The 19,940-nt window shown below is 38.8% G+C and overlaps 1 protein-coding gene across 9 annotated transcripts in view; it reads right to left on the bottom strand.

The window, feature by feature from the left end:
- Positions 1-19,940, bottom strand: part of KHDRBS2 (KH RNA binding domain containing, signal transduction associated 2) — a 359,637-nt gene that overhangs the window by 180,634 nt on the left and 159,063 nt on the right. For all 9 annotated transcript variants that reach the window (XR_004417327.2, XR_004417324.2, XR_004417326.2 and 6 more), the window contains exon 4: positions 7,395-7,541. Coding sequence is in view for 2 of the 9 variants with exons in the window: in XM_033054296.2 (XP_032910187.1) it covers positions 7,395-7,541 (147 nt within the window). In the remaining 7 variants the exon portion in view is untranslated. The remainder of the gene's footprint in view (positions 1-7,394; positions 7,542-19,940) is intronic.

Here is a 19,940-nt window from a genome sequence, read left to right as displayed (position 1 = left end):
GATACTAATACATGTTACGGGATCATGTAACATTTTGCAAAATTTTTTAAATTCTGATTACAAAGTAACTCCTTGTATGCAAATCAATAATTTAAAATGTATTTTCCATGCCTACTTTTATACAAGAACCACAAGGAATTTTATTTTCAAACCATAAAGCTTCAGACTCTTAACTGGGTCAAATACACAACTTTAATTGTTGAGTTGATTGACCAAATTTGTACTCACACACAGAGCTTTAAATGAAATGCCACATGTGCAGGAAGGTCTGGTAGTCTTGCTAAGGTGAACAGTCTAATGTGCAATACCACAGCAAACTTCATGCTACATATTACAGACCAGCAATTAGAGAAACCAGAAGCCATAATGTGGGATTCAAATTTTTCTGCATGATTTTTATCACCTGCACCAAAATAATTTCTTCTGATCTGCTACTGGTGAAAAACCTGCCCTAGGAAAAGGAAGTAGCAAGACGAGCCTAAAATTACTGATGAATATAGACTCACCAAGCAAGCTGAAAATATTTCTTTAAACTACAGCACATCTCAGCAGCATGCTCAGCTTAATGGTCAGCGTGAAATCCCTGCTCAGGTTCATGTCTCTGGTTGATCTGAAAGGGTTGGCTCTGACAATAAGGCTGTGCCTCTTATATTGATTCCTTAGTGTGACAGAAAGAGATCACCAAGGAATTGCTTTCACAGACTAAGTCTTGGAATATCTAAAGAGGTCTTAATCCACTCGGAGTGGGAGTATCAGCCCTTAAACCACACAAGATGTGGCAAAGTATTTATATTGCCTTGAAGTAACTGGGTGCTAACCCTAGAAAAAAGATATTGTTAGTCTGGCATGTCAACACATGATCCACTTTTCATGACACAAATATGAAGGCATATGAAGAATGATGTGCTCTTTGTATTGCTATCAATTTTATAGCTTTACAGCAGAAAGAACCAATAATCTACACTGTATATCAATAACTAAATAAACAATATTCAGTCAGTTGAAAAATACTGGAGTTTAATTTTCAATTGAAAAATTGAAAAATTTTTAGTGTACATCTCCACCCCTAAATGTTGAGGGGAAGATTTAAATAAGCTTGAAATAAGTAGTTTAAACAACACAAGTGCTGTTCAATCAGCCAGTATTTGTTATTAGGAAAAACTTAAGCATCTATGATAAGTCAAGAAGCACAGTCTGCAAGTTGTGATGACTCTCTTGAGTACACTGATGTTTGAATGTATTTGTAATAATTTGGTTTGTTAAGCAATGTTATGGAAAAAAGCAGTGAAGACCTAAGGTGCAATGACATTTTAGGCCTTGACAGAATCCCTGAATTTTATTTCCTTGATTATCAAAACTTGTGTGTGAAATTGCCAGAGATGTTTCACACTGGGTAAAACAGAACCCAGAACAGTGAAAACAGCTGCTAAATTTTTTCCTTAGCACAGTTTTAAAATAATTACTGTACTAATTATTTTTTACTGCAAGCATTTTTGCAGAATGTGCAAGTGTATATTATTTACTTTGACAGACATAAAAGATGAATTTTAGAGATGCAGCTGTGCTGCTGCTCAGTGTCATATTTAGGGAAATATTTTGCCTGTTGAGGTTCTTTCAAAGAGGAAAAAAAGACTGGCATCCCCCCACCCACACTATAGCTTATTTAGAAACAAACATAAGATTACAAAACCATGGAGTATGAAATGGTATGTAAATAGAGACTTCATATTATACACAGAACAAATTCAGATGGCAAATAAAAATGTGCAAAACAAATGTCATATACCTAAAACTGACAGAATTATTACTGTGTGTTGCATGAACACAGACTATCTGTAACTTTGGTCCATACTATACAGGAGTCCCTATACATAGTGTAAATGTATGTTTGAGGTAAAAGAATTCATTTTGCCATATTAGATGGAGAAAGACCTTCAAGAAATTAAACCCTACTTTAAAGATACTTTAAGATGTTTTAATTGTTTCCACTGAAACAAACTGGCCCGAAATTTTGTTTTCAATTTCTCATAGATCTTGATTTTTTCATAAATAGTTCTGGTATAAATAACTTACAGTGTGAAATTAGTAAATTTTGATTTCACTGAAAGGCTCTTCTTCCTTAGTGATATATTATCTTTAGAACAAGATGAGATAAAAGGATTGATGTTAAACAGTCAGTAAGATATTTAGGCACTTACAAGGAAGTCTGGTCTGGAAGACTTTCTACTTCTGTAGCCTGAACTAAAAACAGCATAAAACTCTGCATTCACCTGTTGCCTCATTACAGTGATCTCTAATAACAAAATCTGATCTGATCTGATAAATACCCTCAGAAAACTGTATAGGCAGATGATCACCAGTCATTGCCCATCAACTGGACAGCATTACCTGGCCACGTGTTTATTCCCAGCCCTTGAGTGGTGCCAATATGCCTCAATTTAAAGCAGATACAAGTGGCTAGGATAATGTATGCAAATATATTAGACAGCAGTTTTTAAAGTGGTAGTTGTTTCAATTTCTGATCATCTGACTGCAGAGTTGTAAACAATCTTTTTAAAGTGGTCATGTCACCGCAGCTGCAATCTGCCCTCTACATAATAGCTCCCTAATACAGAGCACTCATACGTAAAATGAATGATCAGTATCTGCTTCTCTCATTCTCCCAAGGGATGCTAACCATGTCAAATAAAAATGCTTTGCTTAAAGGGATAAAAATGTGAATCATAGAAAGATTGAACATGTCTTAGAAAGCACAGAACTCCTAAGGACAGTATAGCTCCTTACTACATGGAAATTAAGAGGTTGTTCAGAAAATATATTTGCATGTTTGGATATAAATCAAAATTATACAATCCTATTTAACAAAAGTGATGTAGAATTTCATTGGTCATTAATAGTGAAAAAACTGGGCTGCATTTAACAGTCATGAATCTTTAAAAATCAGCAGATTTTAAAGCTTGAAAATCTTCTAGACTTTTCTCCCCTCCCCCTGTTCCCCAGTGTCCCCTTCCTGTTTGTTTAGCCTGCATCCCATTTTGAGGTACTGAGATCTAACATCAGCCTTAGGTCCTGGCAGTTTAGAGCCAGAAGTACTTGGCTGTCAGATACCTATGGATTTTATCAAATCTGTGTTGGCCACAAAGGTGAATCTGCAAAACACATTCTCCTCCTAGGCATCTCCACTGTTTGTATTTTCCATATAGCTAATTCTGGATAATTTCCAATATGTTAGCATCAGTTCCAAACATGATTGCTAATGTAAAACCTTGACTTGGGGAGCACATTCTGGTTTTCATTTTTACTAGGTTGATGGAAAAATAATGGAGCAGGCAGTTGTGTTGCAAGACTCGGAGTATAATTCTATCTACTTAATCATGGGTCTTTTGATCTGTCATATTTCAATTATAAGCAAATTTTCATACTAAGTAAACATCAACCCAAAATGGAGCAGACTATCTAGCTAGTAATTGGATATGGCATCCCACAAAGCCTTAATTTTGCACAAAACCCACCAAATAACTAGCAAAGTCAGTTCCAGAATAAATCTTATCAACCAGTTAGTAATGTCCTGCTGGCAGCATCCACACAGACATCAAACCATTTTCAAAATGGAAGCTGCTGACAGCAAAGGAACCATCTTGGCTTTGGAAGTGTGTCAGCTGCCAAGGGCTGCAGACACTGGGATTCAGTCATGCACTGAAATGCCTGCTGGAAGGAGCCCAACGTACCAACCTGAGACAGAGCTGCAGCTTTGAAATGTGTTAACCTATGGGACAGTCATTGGTTTCTAACTCTGGCTTGGAGGTAAAATCTTCACTAGTAAAAATATGGATACCTATTACTGAGTAAGGTTGAAGGTGAAAATGAAGTAATTACATTTAAATCAAAAGTAGGTATTAATGAAAACTTTGCTTCAGTTAATAAATGTTCATTTTTTTCCCCTCAGTTTCTCAGTCCTGTTCTACATTTATTGACTTTTCTCTTATTATGTTTTCTGGGCATTTATCTTAAAATTCAGTCTCCTTAAAACTTCTGAATAAGGTATAAAAACATTATTCAGTTTCACTGACAATGATCAGTGTAATTTCTGAGGGCAATATTTCATGTAGTCTTCACGAGATTCATAAGCAATGTGAAAACTCATTTAAATAGTTTATTACATCCTTGATTTGGTATAAATAAAACTGTTACATTCTACTGTTTTATCCTTGTCATGCAATCCCAATATTCACTGCTGCAATAAATTAAGTCTTATAAACAACAAAATACCATAAAACAAATTCAAGAGATGCTGCAAATAGGGACTAAAAAGGAAATTATCTAGTGCAATATTTCTGAGTGCAAACCCCTTGAAACATGTTGCAACCAGTCAGTTAATAATTGCTTTATAAATCTGAAATGAAGCAGAGGGGATAAAACAAACACAAGTCATAAAATACAATTGTTACTTGTTTGGAGTGATTATGATTCCCTGGAGGGAAGACGGGCACAAAAAGGCTGGTTAATGTTCAAGGATCACCTCTGCAAAGCTCAGAAGTGAGCATCACAATGAAAAGGAAGAAAGGCAAAAATGACAGGAGACTAATATGGATGAACAAGGAGCTCATGGACAAGCTCAAAAAGGAAGCCAACAGAGGATGGGGGCAAGAACAGGTAGCCTGGAAGAAATACAGGAATCATCCAAGCAGCCAAGGATCATGTTAGGAAAGCCAAAGCCCTGGTGGAATTAAAATTGGCCAGGGTAACAAGAAAAGTACATCAGTGATTAAGGGAAGACTAGGGAAAATGTGGGCCATCTCTGGAACAAGACAGGGACCTGGCTACCCAGGACATGGAGAATGCTGAGGTAATCAATGACTTCTTTGCCTTGGTGTTCACAGATGAGTGCTCCAGCCACACCACCCAGGTCACAGAAGGCACAGGTAGGGACTGGGGGAACAAAGCATCGCCCACTGTAGGAGAGGATCAGACTTGAGAACATCTAAGGAACATGAAGGTGCACAAGACCATGGGACCTGACGAGATGCATCTGCTCATTCTGAGGGAACTGGCTGAGGAAGTGGCTAAGCCACTTCCCATTGTAATTTGAGAAGTCATGTCAGTCCACTGAAGCTCCCACTGACTGGAAAAGGGGAAAAGTAACCCTCACCTTCAAAAAGAGAAATAAGGAAGACACAGAAAACTACAGCTCTTTCAGCCTCACCCTCAGGTCAGAAAGGTCATGGAAACAAATCCTCCTGGAAGCTTTGCAAAGACACATGTAAAATGAGGAGCTGAATGGTGACAGCCAACTCTGCTTCAATAAGGGCAAATTACACCTGATAAATTTGGTGGCCTTCTACGACAGGTTCTATTACTGCCACTGTCAACCATGTTCAAAATGTCACGACAAGGAACCTGTTTTTATATTTCCTCCAGTGTAGCTATTGTACTTGTGCTGGAAGATACAGATAATCCTTACAAATACATAATGCATCGCACAAAATACATGCTTGCACGGATGCTGAATATTACAACACATTTTAATACTACTCCCAAAACACACACCCCCTTATTCACCCAGGTTGACACGATAGATGTTAAAAATCCAGGTGCCATCATCATTGCACCATGCTAAAATGCAGGAGCTCTCTTTAAGAATGAAAAGGACATAAGAAGGCAACTTTAAACAGGAGCCTCTTGCAGAAACAAACTGAAGTTTTGGAAAGTCATAAACAACTGGAAATAGGGTTATCCAAACAACAAAGACTGGCAAATTTTTAATTGGCTCTGTTATCATTTTAAGCTATAACACATCAGACTTTTTAGGAACATGTTACTTAATGATAAATTTTCTTCCAGTGGAGTGGTTTGGCAGATCTTCACCATTAGCTTGCAGCCAAAATGTCATTCTGCAATGTTCTGCCAGTATTACAATACTGACCTAGTTTGTCCCTTGTATTTAATGTTCAACATGAAGTCAGAAATTATGAAAAAAAAAAATACTTGTCTTACAGTTATTTCAAAGAATTTTAAATGGTATTTTATTAACAGTGTTCCCAAATTGGACCTAGTTTGTCCCTTGCATTTTATGTTCAACATGAAGTCAGTAATTACGAAAAAGAAAATGCTTTTTTGTCTCACAGTATTTCAAAGAATTTTAAATGCTATTTTATTTACATTGTTCTCAAACTGGATGCATAAGGCGATCAGACGGAAGAATCAGAAAGACAGGTTTAACTTGTTTAAAATGTAGCTCATTTCTGGTCACTTAATGCCAAAAACCCTTTTTATTTAAAATAAATTTCCAGATGTTTATTTTTAACAATCTTAAGTTACTTAGTTTATTAATTAAAAAAAAAAATTCTCCTAAAAATTTAACATTCAAATAGTCTACACTTCAATACTTTACTTGTAATGTATTCCCCTTTTCCTGCATCAAGAAGCCCACACCAAAAAAGGCGTTGAAATTCTGCCATGCAAGTATTTGGTATGCCTCACCTGAACATCTCTTATCTTGGCTTCCTTTTACTCATTAAAAAAGGCATTATTTGAATCCTTCCATTATTATCAAGAGACCTGAACAGACACTTCAATTTTTCAATCAAAACCAGAAACAAGCTCTCATCATATTCCTTTTAAGGGAAATAAGTACTGAACATTTTTAGAGCACTAAGAACGCTCAGGACAGACCGCAGAAAAAGAAAACAAAGCACATAATTCTAGTAGTACTTCACTTAATATTTAGCATGCATATGCTTCAATTCTAGGACAAATTTAAGTATGAAAATAGCATAAATGTGGAAAAATAATTTTCAAAGAATTTGAGGAAAATCAATAGGCATGAAGGTAAATATTTCAGAAAGTGATATATTTAGTATAAATAGAACTGAAAAAGTTCACAGCTTTACATTTCTGTACTCTCCTTGCTGATGGAAGATTGCTAAACCGTGGTCTGAGTCATAAAGTGCATAGAAATGACTTAGGAATGCTTTGCTCATGCTGTTTCCTCCACAAGAAATTCATTAACATTAGCAATATATTTAGGTAAATTGTTACATGTATTAAAATGTTTGTACAGACTTAAATATTCAAAAATCTTGAAAGTGTACTCTCATACAAATGACTAATGTCTGCAGTCAGAAAACTAAAGTAATCTACCAGATCCTCCAGAAAAGAAGAAAGGAAAGCAAAAAACAGTGACAAATGAAAATGATAAAAAATGTAGAAAATAAATCAGGGCATAGGTTGTGATGCTTCATGGCCTGTTTAGCATCTCCTCCCGGGGACAAAAGAATGAAAGATGAAAGTTCAACAGAACAGGGTGAAGGGTTTTTTTCCTTGGTCTAAAGAAGGAATAAACTCAATGCAACAAAGCCATAACCTGTCAAAGAAGAATGATACAAGTGACTTACAGGAACCAGGAATTTTTTTATTTCTTCCAAGGCATGACTCATACGAGAATACGCCTCCCCAGGTGGAGCAAACACTTCAATTAATACATGGAGCTCATCACTCAAGTGTGCGTATTTGGCTTCTCCACTTTTCCTTAGTTCTTCCTCCTATGAAGAAAGGGTGGATTTGATTTTTAGAACTGGCAATCTACTAATTTTGCAGTGATTTAGCATTCACAGACAACATGACAGAAGGACATACTATATGTTGACTTTTAAATCCTTTGAGAAAGAAAAGTCTGGTTCAAGCCACTTAAAAACTTAAAAATCAATTTTGAGCATTTGAATGATAAAACCGGCATAATTATCATCTCAACCAGATTTTAATCAGCACAGTGAGAAAATGCTAAATACTGTAGAAGGAAGTACTGACATATTAAATCCATAATGGAAAAGCTGTGTTCATCTGTCTAATCTTAGCTCTTAACAACAACAAAAAAAGCCCCATAGAATAAAGATGCATTTAACCATTTCAGAACACTATTGTTTAATAAACTCTTTAGGTTCTTCAACAAATATCTGCAGCCTGTCCATTTCTGTATCACCAAAGAAATATAACCCCTAGGACTTTTATTTGAGACACAGAATCACAGGACAGTTTGGGTGTGAAGGGCTCCAAAGACTGTGTAGTTCCAGTGCCCCTGCCATGAACAGAGACACCTTCCACTAAAGCTCAGGGACCCATCCAAGCTGGCTTTAAACACTCCTGAGGATGAGGCATCCACAACTTCTCTGGTCAAACTGCTCCAGTGTCTCACCATACTCACCGTGAAGAACCTTTTCCTAATGTTTAACTTAAAACCTACTCTCATTTAAAGTCACTACCCCTTGTACCCTCACTATGTGCCTTTTTAGAAAGTCCCTCTCTGGTTTTCTTGCTCTCTTTTTGGAGTTGAAAGGTGGCTCCAGCATTGATCATCTTCATGGCCCTTTTCTGGACTTGCTCTGACAGATCCATGGGCTTCTTATGTGGAGAGCCCCTGAGCTGCTCTCAGTACTCAGTGATGTCAGAGTTTCAGCCCCAGCCCCAGTTCAGGGGAGCTGCAATGCAGTGTACACCAGCTCAGATGGTGAATCACCTCACTGAGATATAGCTCAACCACCTTTGGGTCCCACTTTTCTAGCTATTAAATAACCCTAATAATACTATTTCATGTTAGAGTAATGTTCTGAAATGTCAATCCTCTTTCTTACACAAAGCTTTGAGATAGCAAATGTAAATTGCAAAATATTCCTACATGCTCCACAAAAATCAAAGACATAGAATAGTGATCATGTTAATGGCACTGGTTATGACAACATAATGAAAAATCTATGCCATTACTACACAAGATAGCCATAAGTAATGCTAAAGAAATGATGAGTTGAACTCTCGGTCTTCAAAAATATTTGGAGAAATGTAATTTAGAAGAAAATATGTACGTATATACAGAAAACATTATCACAGAAAAAGAAGTAAACTAATTTGCTTGAAAATGGTGAAGAGGTTATAGCTTTTTAGTATACTCTAAAATAATAGTTTATGAACATTTAGCTAAGATATAAAAACTGTAACAACAGATTACAACTCTTATTGATTCAATTTATTTAATTCTACATTAACTTCACTTATTTTAGCCTTGACTAATTTATACCACTGCTTGCTACTAAAAACAGTGACAAGATGCTATGCTCTTAACAATTAAGTATTCGGTTCTTTTCATCTATGTTAGAAGATCCAGCCTCAAGGACTTTTTGATTTTACAGAGAATACACAAAGGCTACATCCTAAGCCTGAGATTTGGTTCCATGCTAAGTCAACATTTTGCAGATTATGATAAAATCATAATCCAATAAATGTGAACTATTATTTTAGTTTAAAATTTGAAAATTGGCATATTTGTGTGCAACTGTAACTAAAAAATTAAGACATAATTGTCTCAGTACAGTAATTTCACGACCATAAGGCGCACCGGACTATAAGGCGCACTTTTTTTTTGCAGCGAGGATCTGCCCCCAGCTCACCCCATGCGGTTGCTGGATGAGGCCCCACCTCAACCCGGCAGCCATTGGCCCCCGGGCCCGCCTCCACCTGGCAGGGGCGGTGCCGCGAGCCACCGGGCCACCCTGGACCCGGCCGCCATGGGCCCCCGGGACTGCCTGGACCCAGGAGCGGGGGTGCCGCTGGCCCCCTAGCCCGCATTCACGTGGCAGCCATGGGCTCCCGGGACTGGCTGGACCCGGGAAGGCGGGTGCCGCGGGCCCCCTAGCCCACATTCACCCGGCAGCCATGGGGCCCCGGGACTGCCTGGACCCGAGAGGGGCAGTGCCTCGGGCCCCCTGGCCCGCCTCCACCTGGCAGGGGCGGTGCCGCGGGCCTCCGGGCCCGCCCCCAGCTGGCTGCCGTGGCACTTCCGGCTCCCCCCACGGCTCACAGCTCACACTTCCGGTTTGGCAAATTTTGCCGCTTTGTCCATCAGATAAGGCGCACCGGACTATAAGGCGAACTTCCAGGTTCAAGGGAAAATTTTAGTCAAAAGGGTGCGCCTTATAGTCGTGAAATTACTGTATTTATATTTTTACAGTTAAATTATCTTTGGCATTTTAGCTTATCACTGAAATCTCACTGGAATGTCCATAAGAATCACAGCATAATATAAAAGTCCATCATGAGATGTTACAGTACCTTTCACTTTTCTGGGAAAAAAAAAATCACACATTTGATTACTGCTTCTGCAAAAAAAACTGGTATGGAGTCTTCAGTAGAATTAAATTTTAATAGTTATAAAGACATGTACTAGTGATTGGTGGAAGTTTCCTTCCTGTTGCTTTTTTAAGATTCTTAGGGGGACAAAAAACCAAAACAACAATGAAAAAAACCCCAAATGCCAGAAAGCCCCAAAAGTTATCTTTCAGGAAAAGACTACCAATAAACATAGAATTTAGATATTGGACCTTTTTTTTTCAGATGTACAAAAAGCAAAAGAATAATGTTTCAGTTATTATTTTGATGAGGATTTTGTACAGCTAAGACATCAGCAACATGAAATTATAACACATACCGGGAATATGCTTCTTTGGTGGTAACAATGGTAATTATGTTTCCCTTTTAGCTCCCGAACAAACTCATTCTTAAAAAGCATCATGTTATAACCTGCCTCTTTGGTTCAGCACATGCTTTCTGTCACTACTTGGCGCTTATTTCTATAGCTATTGGAAGCCATAGGCTGAGGCTGTGAGATACTATAAATTTCTTTGTGAGGATACCTAATGAGGTTTCTTTTTGTGGAACATAAGGGGTTAAAGACTGAATTTTCACACAGTATCTCTTCCCATCACAGGGAAAAATGTCAAAATAATGCTCCTTTTGTTGAAACTGTATGTACAGAGACAATGAAACTTAATTAAGGAAAACTATGGATGAGTAAGAACCCACAGACCATGTGAGCACTGTACCAAACTCTCCTTCCCAAAGCCACTGAATATGACAGAGTATTTGGGGACTGACTGTAGCCTTACATTTAATTGTATGACAGGTATCAGGTATCTAACAAGCTAACAACAGACATGATTCACACTGTTGGGCAGACGCTCGTTGGTATCGCAGGTGACACCTACTGGCAGCTAATACAGCCTTCCAAGTGCAGCACAGATGAACAGGCCCTCCCAGGAGCACACGGACAACACCTTTGCAAATCTTCTTTAGCAAATAGCACATCCCAACTGCACAGCAAAATGGTCAGTGCCATTGACCCAACATCCACACTGCTTCTATTTAGGATGACAGTACTGCCCCCTGTGTAGCACAGTAGTGGGCTTTTCCTCCCACTGGTTGTACTCTGGTTGCAATAACTGAGTTCCCATTAGAAGCCAGAGAGCCTTTCTGGAGCCCAACCTTGATTTAGTTACGTAGGAGAGGAGCTCAGGTAAAACCCTGTGAGCTCTGCTCACTTTAAATAATGGGAATTGAGAATGATCAGGAGACTCTCCTCTAAACTGTGCTTCTGAGTCAAACAAAAACACTAATAAATAATACCCCATGAAGGACTGGAAAGGACTGAAATAGATTATGAGACTTTCCAGCACCTATTACATTAAGACAGAATAAGTGAGATCATAATAAATCTATTTTTTATGGTGTTCTTCACAAGGTTATCTGGGTGCTCATGGCCTTGCACGGCATGGCCTCTAATGCACCAATGCGATTACTTGTGGACTTTGCCTGTTTCTCATGTAACTCTGCCTTAATCACCTCTGAGGTTCAGGTATTCCCCATGGTGCTGCCTGTAACTTTTGGCAGATTCTCATGCATATTTTATGTTCTACATCATGTCCAGCAGTTTTCTAGACCCTGTTCAGCTTGCACACCTTTGGCCAGTGTCCACCTAGGAGCCAAGCTCCTTCACAGCCTAAGCACAGAAATGATAACTGCTTAAGCTTACTCATGGAGGCATGAAATGAATTACAGTGGATGCACTTTGAAAGTCTGGTGGATTCACTGAATCAAAATGCAGTTAAGTCTCAGGCACTGGATCTTAGGGTAGAAAAACAACAAACCTGCGACCTGATCAGTTCTGCTGTATAAAAGGAAAGGGGATTCCTTGGGCTTCTGGATTAGTGATGGCAACCACTCTTACTACTGACTCTCAGCTTCTTAGTTCACGGTGACAATGTTTTACTTCAGTGTGGGTAGAGCATAGCAGAGAAAACACATATTGTCCTCCAGAGACAACTGCCCTCCTCCTGATCCTTTTCTACTCTGCATGCCAGTTCCCTTCATTCCTCAAGAGTGACACAACCCAGGTCCCCTCATAAAGTGTGCTTCAGGTTTCCTTCATTCCCTTCATTCTCTCTTCTTTCTCTCATTCTTAGTGTGTCACACAGTGCTGAAGTCCATCCACCCTCAACATGCATGGCGCTATAACTCGCTCCCTCATAAGGATAACAGGCATTTTGAAACATCTACTGTATTTCATAATTTCCAGTTGACTAAAGCAGGAAAAACTACTTATAAAACCCTATAGCAGAAATATTAGGAGCACCAACCTCTGCAAAAGTGAAGCATGTGAGTAATAGGAACATAAAGGCCAAGAAGAATGATAAATTATCTCTGGATGTAAAAGGACTTTTAACATTTCAAAAGGATGTGTTGACAGAAAACTGCTTTCTGTCTGGAAGCCTGGCCAAAATGCTTGAATAAAAATACTTAAATAAGTTGAAAGACATGAAGTTTGCACAGAAAACAAAGTTACACAGTCCAGATTGGTGAATCAAAAGTGTCCTTGTAACACTGAAATAACAGGATATCAAAGAATAGAAATGGAACTTGCAGCAGGAATAATCTCAGAGATAAATTTCATCAATACAATACAAAGAACTTCCTATAATTAAACAAATACAGTTATGAAAAGAAACAATGGGTGCTTCAGAAACAATATGAGAATTGCAGTGGATTTCATATCTTGCAAGAGTTTACAAAGAAAAGCATAATGCAGAGTCCAGCAAAGATGATAATCACAGGGCAGCTGCTACACAGGCATTATTCATAAGATCAATGGGCAATGCTACAGAAGAAAATTAATGAGCATGCAGTTTGACAAATGCAAACCTATTCATTTTTAATCTGGACATAAATGAAAAAAATCAAAATGTTGTCTGCCACACTGACTGTATTAAAAGTTACAGTGAACTAATTTCTTGGGGGTACTGGGTTTGGAGTTAAAAAACTTTCAGGTCCAAGGTCCCATTAGAAGAGAAACAAAGAAAAAAAAAGAAAAGAAAAGAGAAAAAAATTGATAATGGATGAGGCATTGGAAAGAGATTTGGTAGAGTACAGAAAAAAGCTAAAAGACCTTAGCCATTCCTTGACTCTTATTTTTAAACCAGTTATTCTCACCCCAAGAAGAAGAATAAAGAAGATGGAGGTGGTGAGTACATGAAGAGAGCTCACATAGTAGTGCAAAGACAGTGCAAGTACAACATCTGCAGTCAGCCTCAGAGACCCCATTATGAAATGCAGGCATGAGAAAGAACATCACCTACAACAGAGGAAATTACGACAACTATTATTTTTCTATATTTTATTCATCATTAAGACTTTCATTGTTACCTTGGTAAAATGGAGTAGAGAATTGTGTACATTCAGTACTGTCTTGGGCAAACAGGACCTTCAGTGCTTTATTTCTTGATTTTTTTCATAATGAAATGCAACAAAATCTTAATGGCCAGGTGGTACTAAACCACACCTAGATCATCTTTCTGTTTAGAGAGGTGAAGAGGAAAAAAAAGACTAAGCAGCAGAAGAATGTGATGGTAAGACAACCACTATTAAAAGAACCCTAAACCTGACATGAAAGTTACATGAAGAAAATATAGAAATTCTTTGGAGGAAAAAAAAGTAGTTTAGGAAAAAGATTAACACACTAAAGTGGTATGTGACAAAACTGAGGCAACAGACAGTGACCATTGTAACCAACAACTAGTGATCTAGTAATCTGGCTAAAATTCCCTGCCAGAAAACTAAGAGCAGCAATACAGTTCACAGACCTAGAAACGTTTCTACATTTGTACAAATCTAAGCAGAAGCTAAAACAGAATAGATAATAATGACCTGGGCATTAGAATTGCTCCTTGATTAACCAAGCCAAAGATGTCCATTGAATACAATCAATGAATTGCAAGTTTGCAAAGCTTACGCAGGAAATCAAAGATCCTCAAGAAATTCACAATTACCACACCAAAGATGCTTCATAGGATTATGTTAATCTTAAAACTTATGCTCACAACTAGGGATCACTGCAATCCAGAGGCCTTCAGGTTCAGGAAGAAGACTTTGTGTTAATTAATGAGAGTAGAAAATGTCATGCTTTTATTTATGAGAGGCTAATTAGCAATTTGTTGCAACCAAGTTACAATGTAGTTTGCTTGAACTCTAAACAAGATGTTACACTTTTACTATGGGCAAAAACATGTCTTAAAAGAAGGTGGGTTTTTTCCCCATTAATCAAAGATTTATTAGAAGTTTAGTTCCATACTAATGATTGCAGCTCAAATTCCATGCAGGCAGAAATGACACATAAACAAACTTTCTAGTGGCTGACTCTTTCCCTGGCTTTAGGCTCACTCTTCCACCGCCCTGGGGATCCTAAGGTTAACGGCTTCATCATGGAGAGGACAACACTGATGTGAGTTGCAGTACCCTGAGTTCTTTGATGCAAGATATTGCATTGGGTTTGCATGGCCAAGTTTTGGTAGCGGTGGCTTCTGTAAGAAGCTGCCAGAAGCTTCTGGCAGAGCCAATCCCAGATGGCTCCAAGACAGATGTGCTGCTGGCCAAGGCTGGGCCAATCAGAAATGGTGCTAATACCCCTGTGGTTATTTGAGGAGAAGAAAGAAAAAATTATGTCTCAGATGTAATTGTGGCCAGAGAAGAGTGGGGTGAGAAAATGGGAAAGGAACAGCTCTGCAGACACCAAGGTCAGTGCAGAGGGAGGTGCAGGAAATGCTCCAGGTGCCAGAGCTGAGATTCCCCTGCAGCCCCTGGTGCAGCCCAGGGTGAGGCAGCTGTGCCCCTGCAGCCCAGGGAGAATGATAGGGATGCAGAGATCCACCTGCAGCCTTGGAGGAGACCCACACTGGAGCAGGTGGATGCCTGAGAGGAGGCTGTGACTCCATGGAGGCCTGTGCTGGAGCAGGTTTCCTGGCAGGACTTGTTTCTGTGTGGGGTACCCATGGCAGAGCAGCCTGTCTTTGAAGGACTGCATCCTATGGAACAGTGACTCACTCTGCAGCATTATCGGAGAACTGCTGCCTGTGGGACTGACTGATGTTGGAAAGGGAGGGACCCACACTAGATCCGGGAAGGATTCCTCTTCCTGACCAGCAGCAGAAATAACCTGTGGTGAACTGAGCAGACTGCAACCCCCATTCCCTGTCTCCCTGCACCACTGGAGGAGAGGAGGTAGAGCTGGGAAGGAGGGGGAAGTGGGAAGAAAGGTAGTTTTAAGGTCTTATTTTGCTTCTCATTATCCTGTTCTGATTTTGTTATTAACAGTTAATGTCTCTAATGCTAGCCTGTTTTGCCCTTCCCAGTATTTGGTGAGGTCTCTCTCTGCTTACCTCAACTCCTGAATCCTTTGTTATATTTTCTGTCCCCTCTGCAATAGCGGAGGGGAGTGATAGAGAGGCTTCGGTAGGTGCCTGGCATCCAGACAAAGTCAATCCTCTACAGACACATAAAACTGACAGCAATAATTTCTTCCTCCTCTCTCTGTGAAGCACAGGGGGTTATTTTTAGGATGTAAACATGCTATATATATTGCTCTTTCTCCATTGTTTAGCAACTCCATTTCCCATCCAAATTCACTAGATATGGTAAGTTTTGCACCTGCTGTGTATGTTTTCTTTTCTCCCATTGTTACTCCTGAAGTGATTTTACCCAGATCCCAATATTTTGTCCCTTTAATGACCTGCAGCTGACCTTGATGCCTAGTCCCTCCTTACAGTCCTGGAGCCTTCCTTACCATCCCATGCCTTTGCTTTCACTGCCTCCACTTCCATCCCCCCCTGTACTCCCTTGTGCAGCACTTTTATTCTAGGGCCATAGCAGCACCCTCCACACAGAATAATGTTTTATTATTGCTACCATTAGTGACAGATATAGCAGAAACCTAGGCAAAAAGTAAAGCAGTGAAGGTAAAAAATCACTTAGCCATTAGACAAGGGCTACTAGAAGTCAGCAAGCTCAAAGGGAGCTGGGGGCAGACCCTGAGCACTCCAGAGAAAGGCTGGCAGGTTCCATTCCTTGTGCTACAGTTTTAGCACAAAGCCTTCAATCTACAAAAGGTGATGGCAAGACCACATTTACTGGGACACAGGCCACCAGTGTCAGTGGAAACACAACATAAGGAACTAATTGTCTCTGATGACCAGTTCTGAAAAGCACTCGGGATACTGAGATATCTTTCCCAGCTACATGTGTATAATTTTAAACCTAAATACACATCTGGTGTATTCACATCTGGTGCTTTCTATGCACTTCTTAGTTCCACCAATGCTAGATTAAAACCGTGCCTCTCTCAGGGTATAAACAATTGCTTGGGCTCTGCCACAGTGTAAACTTTGATTGCTACAGCTACTACTGAGTATGGGTCTCTGCACAAAAGGATCAAAACTAATGAACACAGACTGTATTCCCAGATTTCACCATCCCTTAAGGAAAGGCTCTTCACTATAATATAGGGTTTTGCTCAACTACACCCAGGCTGCTGACAGCCAATGCCAAATCACCACATTCAAAAGAATAAATACAGTTATTTAGTGATTTGAAAAAATGAAGAGTACCGAGATACAATAATGGCTGATGACATTTTAAGAGCTTTAAGAGCTTACCACGTCAAAAATAAAGCAACAAGCCTTTGGCAGAAGAGAAACATCATTTGAAGAAAGCAGACATAACTTCATTTACACTGGTTGGAGGAAAATATACCTTCTTTTCCTCTGCTGTCATTTTTACTTTCCAGAAATAATTGTACTTGTTCTCTTACACCAATCTTGCTCTATTTCATTAAGTTTGGAGCCAACAGTTTTATAAATTTTAATCCTTTTTTTAGAGAGAGAGAGCACGAACAGTCACCTTAAAGTGATACAAATGTTTTATACACTAGAACACTCTACTAATGTTTTAGGTAATTCAATAAGCTAGCTGATGACAAATTATCAGTCATCTTGAAAACAAGATTAACTGTATTTATGCTAAGAATTCCATAAACTGACAATAATTTATTTATCAACAATTCTTATTAATCAGCAAACATTCATCTTTATATCTGTTATGTATATAGTGTTCGCAAAAGCTGTGCTTAATAAAAACCAATAATGGTTATTTAAAATGCACAAACAGGAAAATTTAAATTAAATATCTTTATCACCTTTTTGTTCCTTCTCTTTCATTAAGTTTTAATATGATTATATTAAACCTCAAGGAACACATTTTTTTTTCTCCAAGGAATAAATATCACTTGTATCACAAGATTTGCAAGGGACGCTCTGTTTTTAAGAAGAGGGACTTGTATGAAAAGAAATGTTTTGCGGTTCTCCAGGCTCTGAATGAATTATTTGCTACACACTACTGAACTGAAATAAAAGTAAATCCCCCTTGTAGTCAAGTACTTTAAAGACTTTAGTTTTGGTCACCTGAAGGAAATGGTAGAAAGAGTTATTTTTACCACTGAGAAAATTCTGAAGAGAAAAATTCATGTCTAAGCTGTTTGATGCATAAGAAGAACAAAATACTTGTATTTTGAAACAATCCATCAGAAGAGGTCTAATGTGTACACTTAATTTTAACTACAAAGAATCCTGAAGCTTGTCTTTGGCAATTAATTCATTTATATTTGAGCTAAATTCCATGATGAAGGCTGCAAGTACACACTTGAAAATGAACACTTGCTTAACCACTCACTTGATAAAGGATGCTTTCCCAATACAGGCCTAGAGAACAGATCCACTGATCCATGTAGGTATTACTTCACAGCCTAATTGCTATTGTAGGTGCCTACACAAAGATACCTTGAAGCCTTTCCCAATCTGGGTAACCTACTCACTTAGCTTATAGATGCAAAAGAACGCAAACACCCAGGATTTAGGCATGATTTTGACACTAAATGCCAAATTGTGGCCCTCTAATTTCCTGTTCAGTTGCTTCCTATCCCTGAAATCTACAGGTGCCAGAATTGTCCACAGTAATACTTCTCAGACTGAAGTGTCTGGGCAGCAGTGCCACATGAGGGTGAAGGAGATCTGATAATTCTTTCAGGCATACGCTTCTCTGGGATTCATAAAGTAACAAGGGACTAAGTAAGACAGATGTTCCCAATACACTCCTACTGAATACAAAAGAGGCGCTGCTGCCCTTTTCCTTAATGAGGTAGCAGTTGGAGAGCTCATCAAGTTACGCATTATGGAAGACAGGAAATAGGTGTTCATTTTAGAGAACTTGCTAGATGAATCCCACAAGAACCATTTGGGAACGTGTTCTGTTAAACTATTCATAAGTGATCCAGAAAATGAGTTGAACAGTAATAAAAATTCTCCAGTGATAAAGACCACCTCTTTCTGTGTGCCCAGACTCTAGATAATGTTATTTCACAAGAAATATCTTGAAGGTATTATTTTCAGGTCTACAGAAAGAACTTTCAGAGTATTCAATATCAATTACTAAAGTATTTTCTATTAGGTAATTTTTGAGAAGGAAGATGAACTCTAAAACCTCTAGCGGACTACTTTGGTGCTCCAATTTAAAAAAAAAAAGTTTAGAAACAAAACAGATCAAGATGAAAAGAATTATATGAGTATTTGGGAAATATTTTGATATGAAATGCTAAATACCAAAGCCTTGGCAATCTTGATGTTCCTACAGTCAGGATGTCCTTAAACAATAAATTACTGGAAAGCCTTTCAATTTTCACTAGTTCTTATGTTCTTATCCAAACTTTTTAGCTTGCAACTTTTAGGAGTTGCAGACTGAGCACGTTTTTAAGTTTTTCTGTCTCTTTTAGATCTGTGAACCCATGAACATGAGGCATGATGTGTTGCATACATAGAGGAAAATCCCCAACACTATTATGTTTTTGTTCTATGACACTTGCAGGTGCATGCTGATGTACCTTTTAACACTTATTACATAGATGTGTATGCTTAAGGCGGTTATGTGTCAAGTATGGAATCCACTTCTGATGTTAAAGGTCCTCTTACAAATTAGCATTCAAATGAGCTCAAAATAGTATTACAGGTGCTTCATCTAGAAAGCAAGGCAACATTTCAGCCACTCTGATTGCTTATTATAATCAGAGATGAAAGAGTGCAGAGGAGAGCAATTTACATCCACTTTCACCTGCAAATTCAAGAATCATGCCTGCTGCAAGATGTGTGGAGAACTGCCGGCTGCCTTCACTGCTCACCTCCTGCGGCGGCAGCCTCCTCCACTCCTTCCATGCATCGGGACTTTTTGAAGGGTAATGTTATGTCTCTGACGAAGCCTTTCAAATCCAAATGGGAAGCCCCTGCAAGTGCAAGGTTTAAAAGCTCACACTGATGATCCCATTTAATTCCTTATTGCTTTTTCTAAGAAGTCTCCACCATTGTGAAGGATTCTGTGTGAATGTTTCATACCCTGAAATGCAATGAAACTTGTGATACAGGAAATGTACTTCCCTAAACAGTGGATATAAGGGAAGTGACTTCTCCCTGATTGCCATATTGGCCCAGGCAGGGTAATGGGGATGGTTTGGCTTCCAGCACTTTAAAGACCTGTCTGATAAACTGTATTATAAAGTTCATTTTCCTGGCTGATTGTCAATAATGATTTCCTTAAGGCTGTCCCTTGATTAACCACAACATTGCAAACAAAAGCAATAAATGGATTTGAGTATCCTACCACAAATTTAGAAGAGACCACTATTTTCTTGTATCCCCTTGATTCTCATGCAGTGATGGGCAAACCACATCAGTGGATGGAAGCCACAATGG

The sequence above is a fragment of the Catharus ustulatus genome, chromosome 3 (genome assembly GCF_009819885.2).
Source record: "Catharus ustulatus isolate bCatUst1 chromosome 3, bCatUst1.pri.v2, whole genome shotgun sequence".
NCBI classification, from domain to species: domain Eukaryota; kingdom Metazoa; phylum Chordata; class Aves; order Passeriformes; family Turdidae; genus Catharus; species Catharus ustulatus.
The sequence above is the reverse complement of the archived record's forward strand: the minus strand, read 5'-3'. Positions and strand labels throughout refer to the sequence as shown.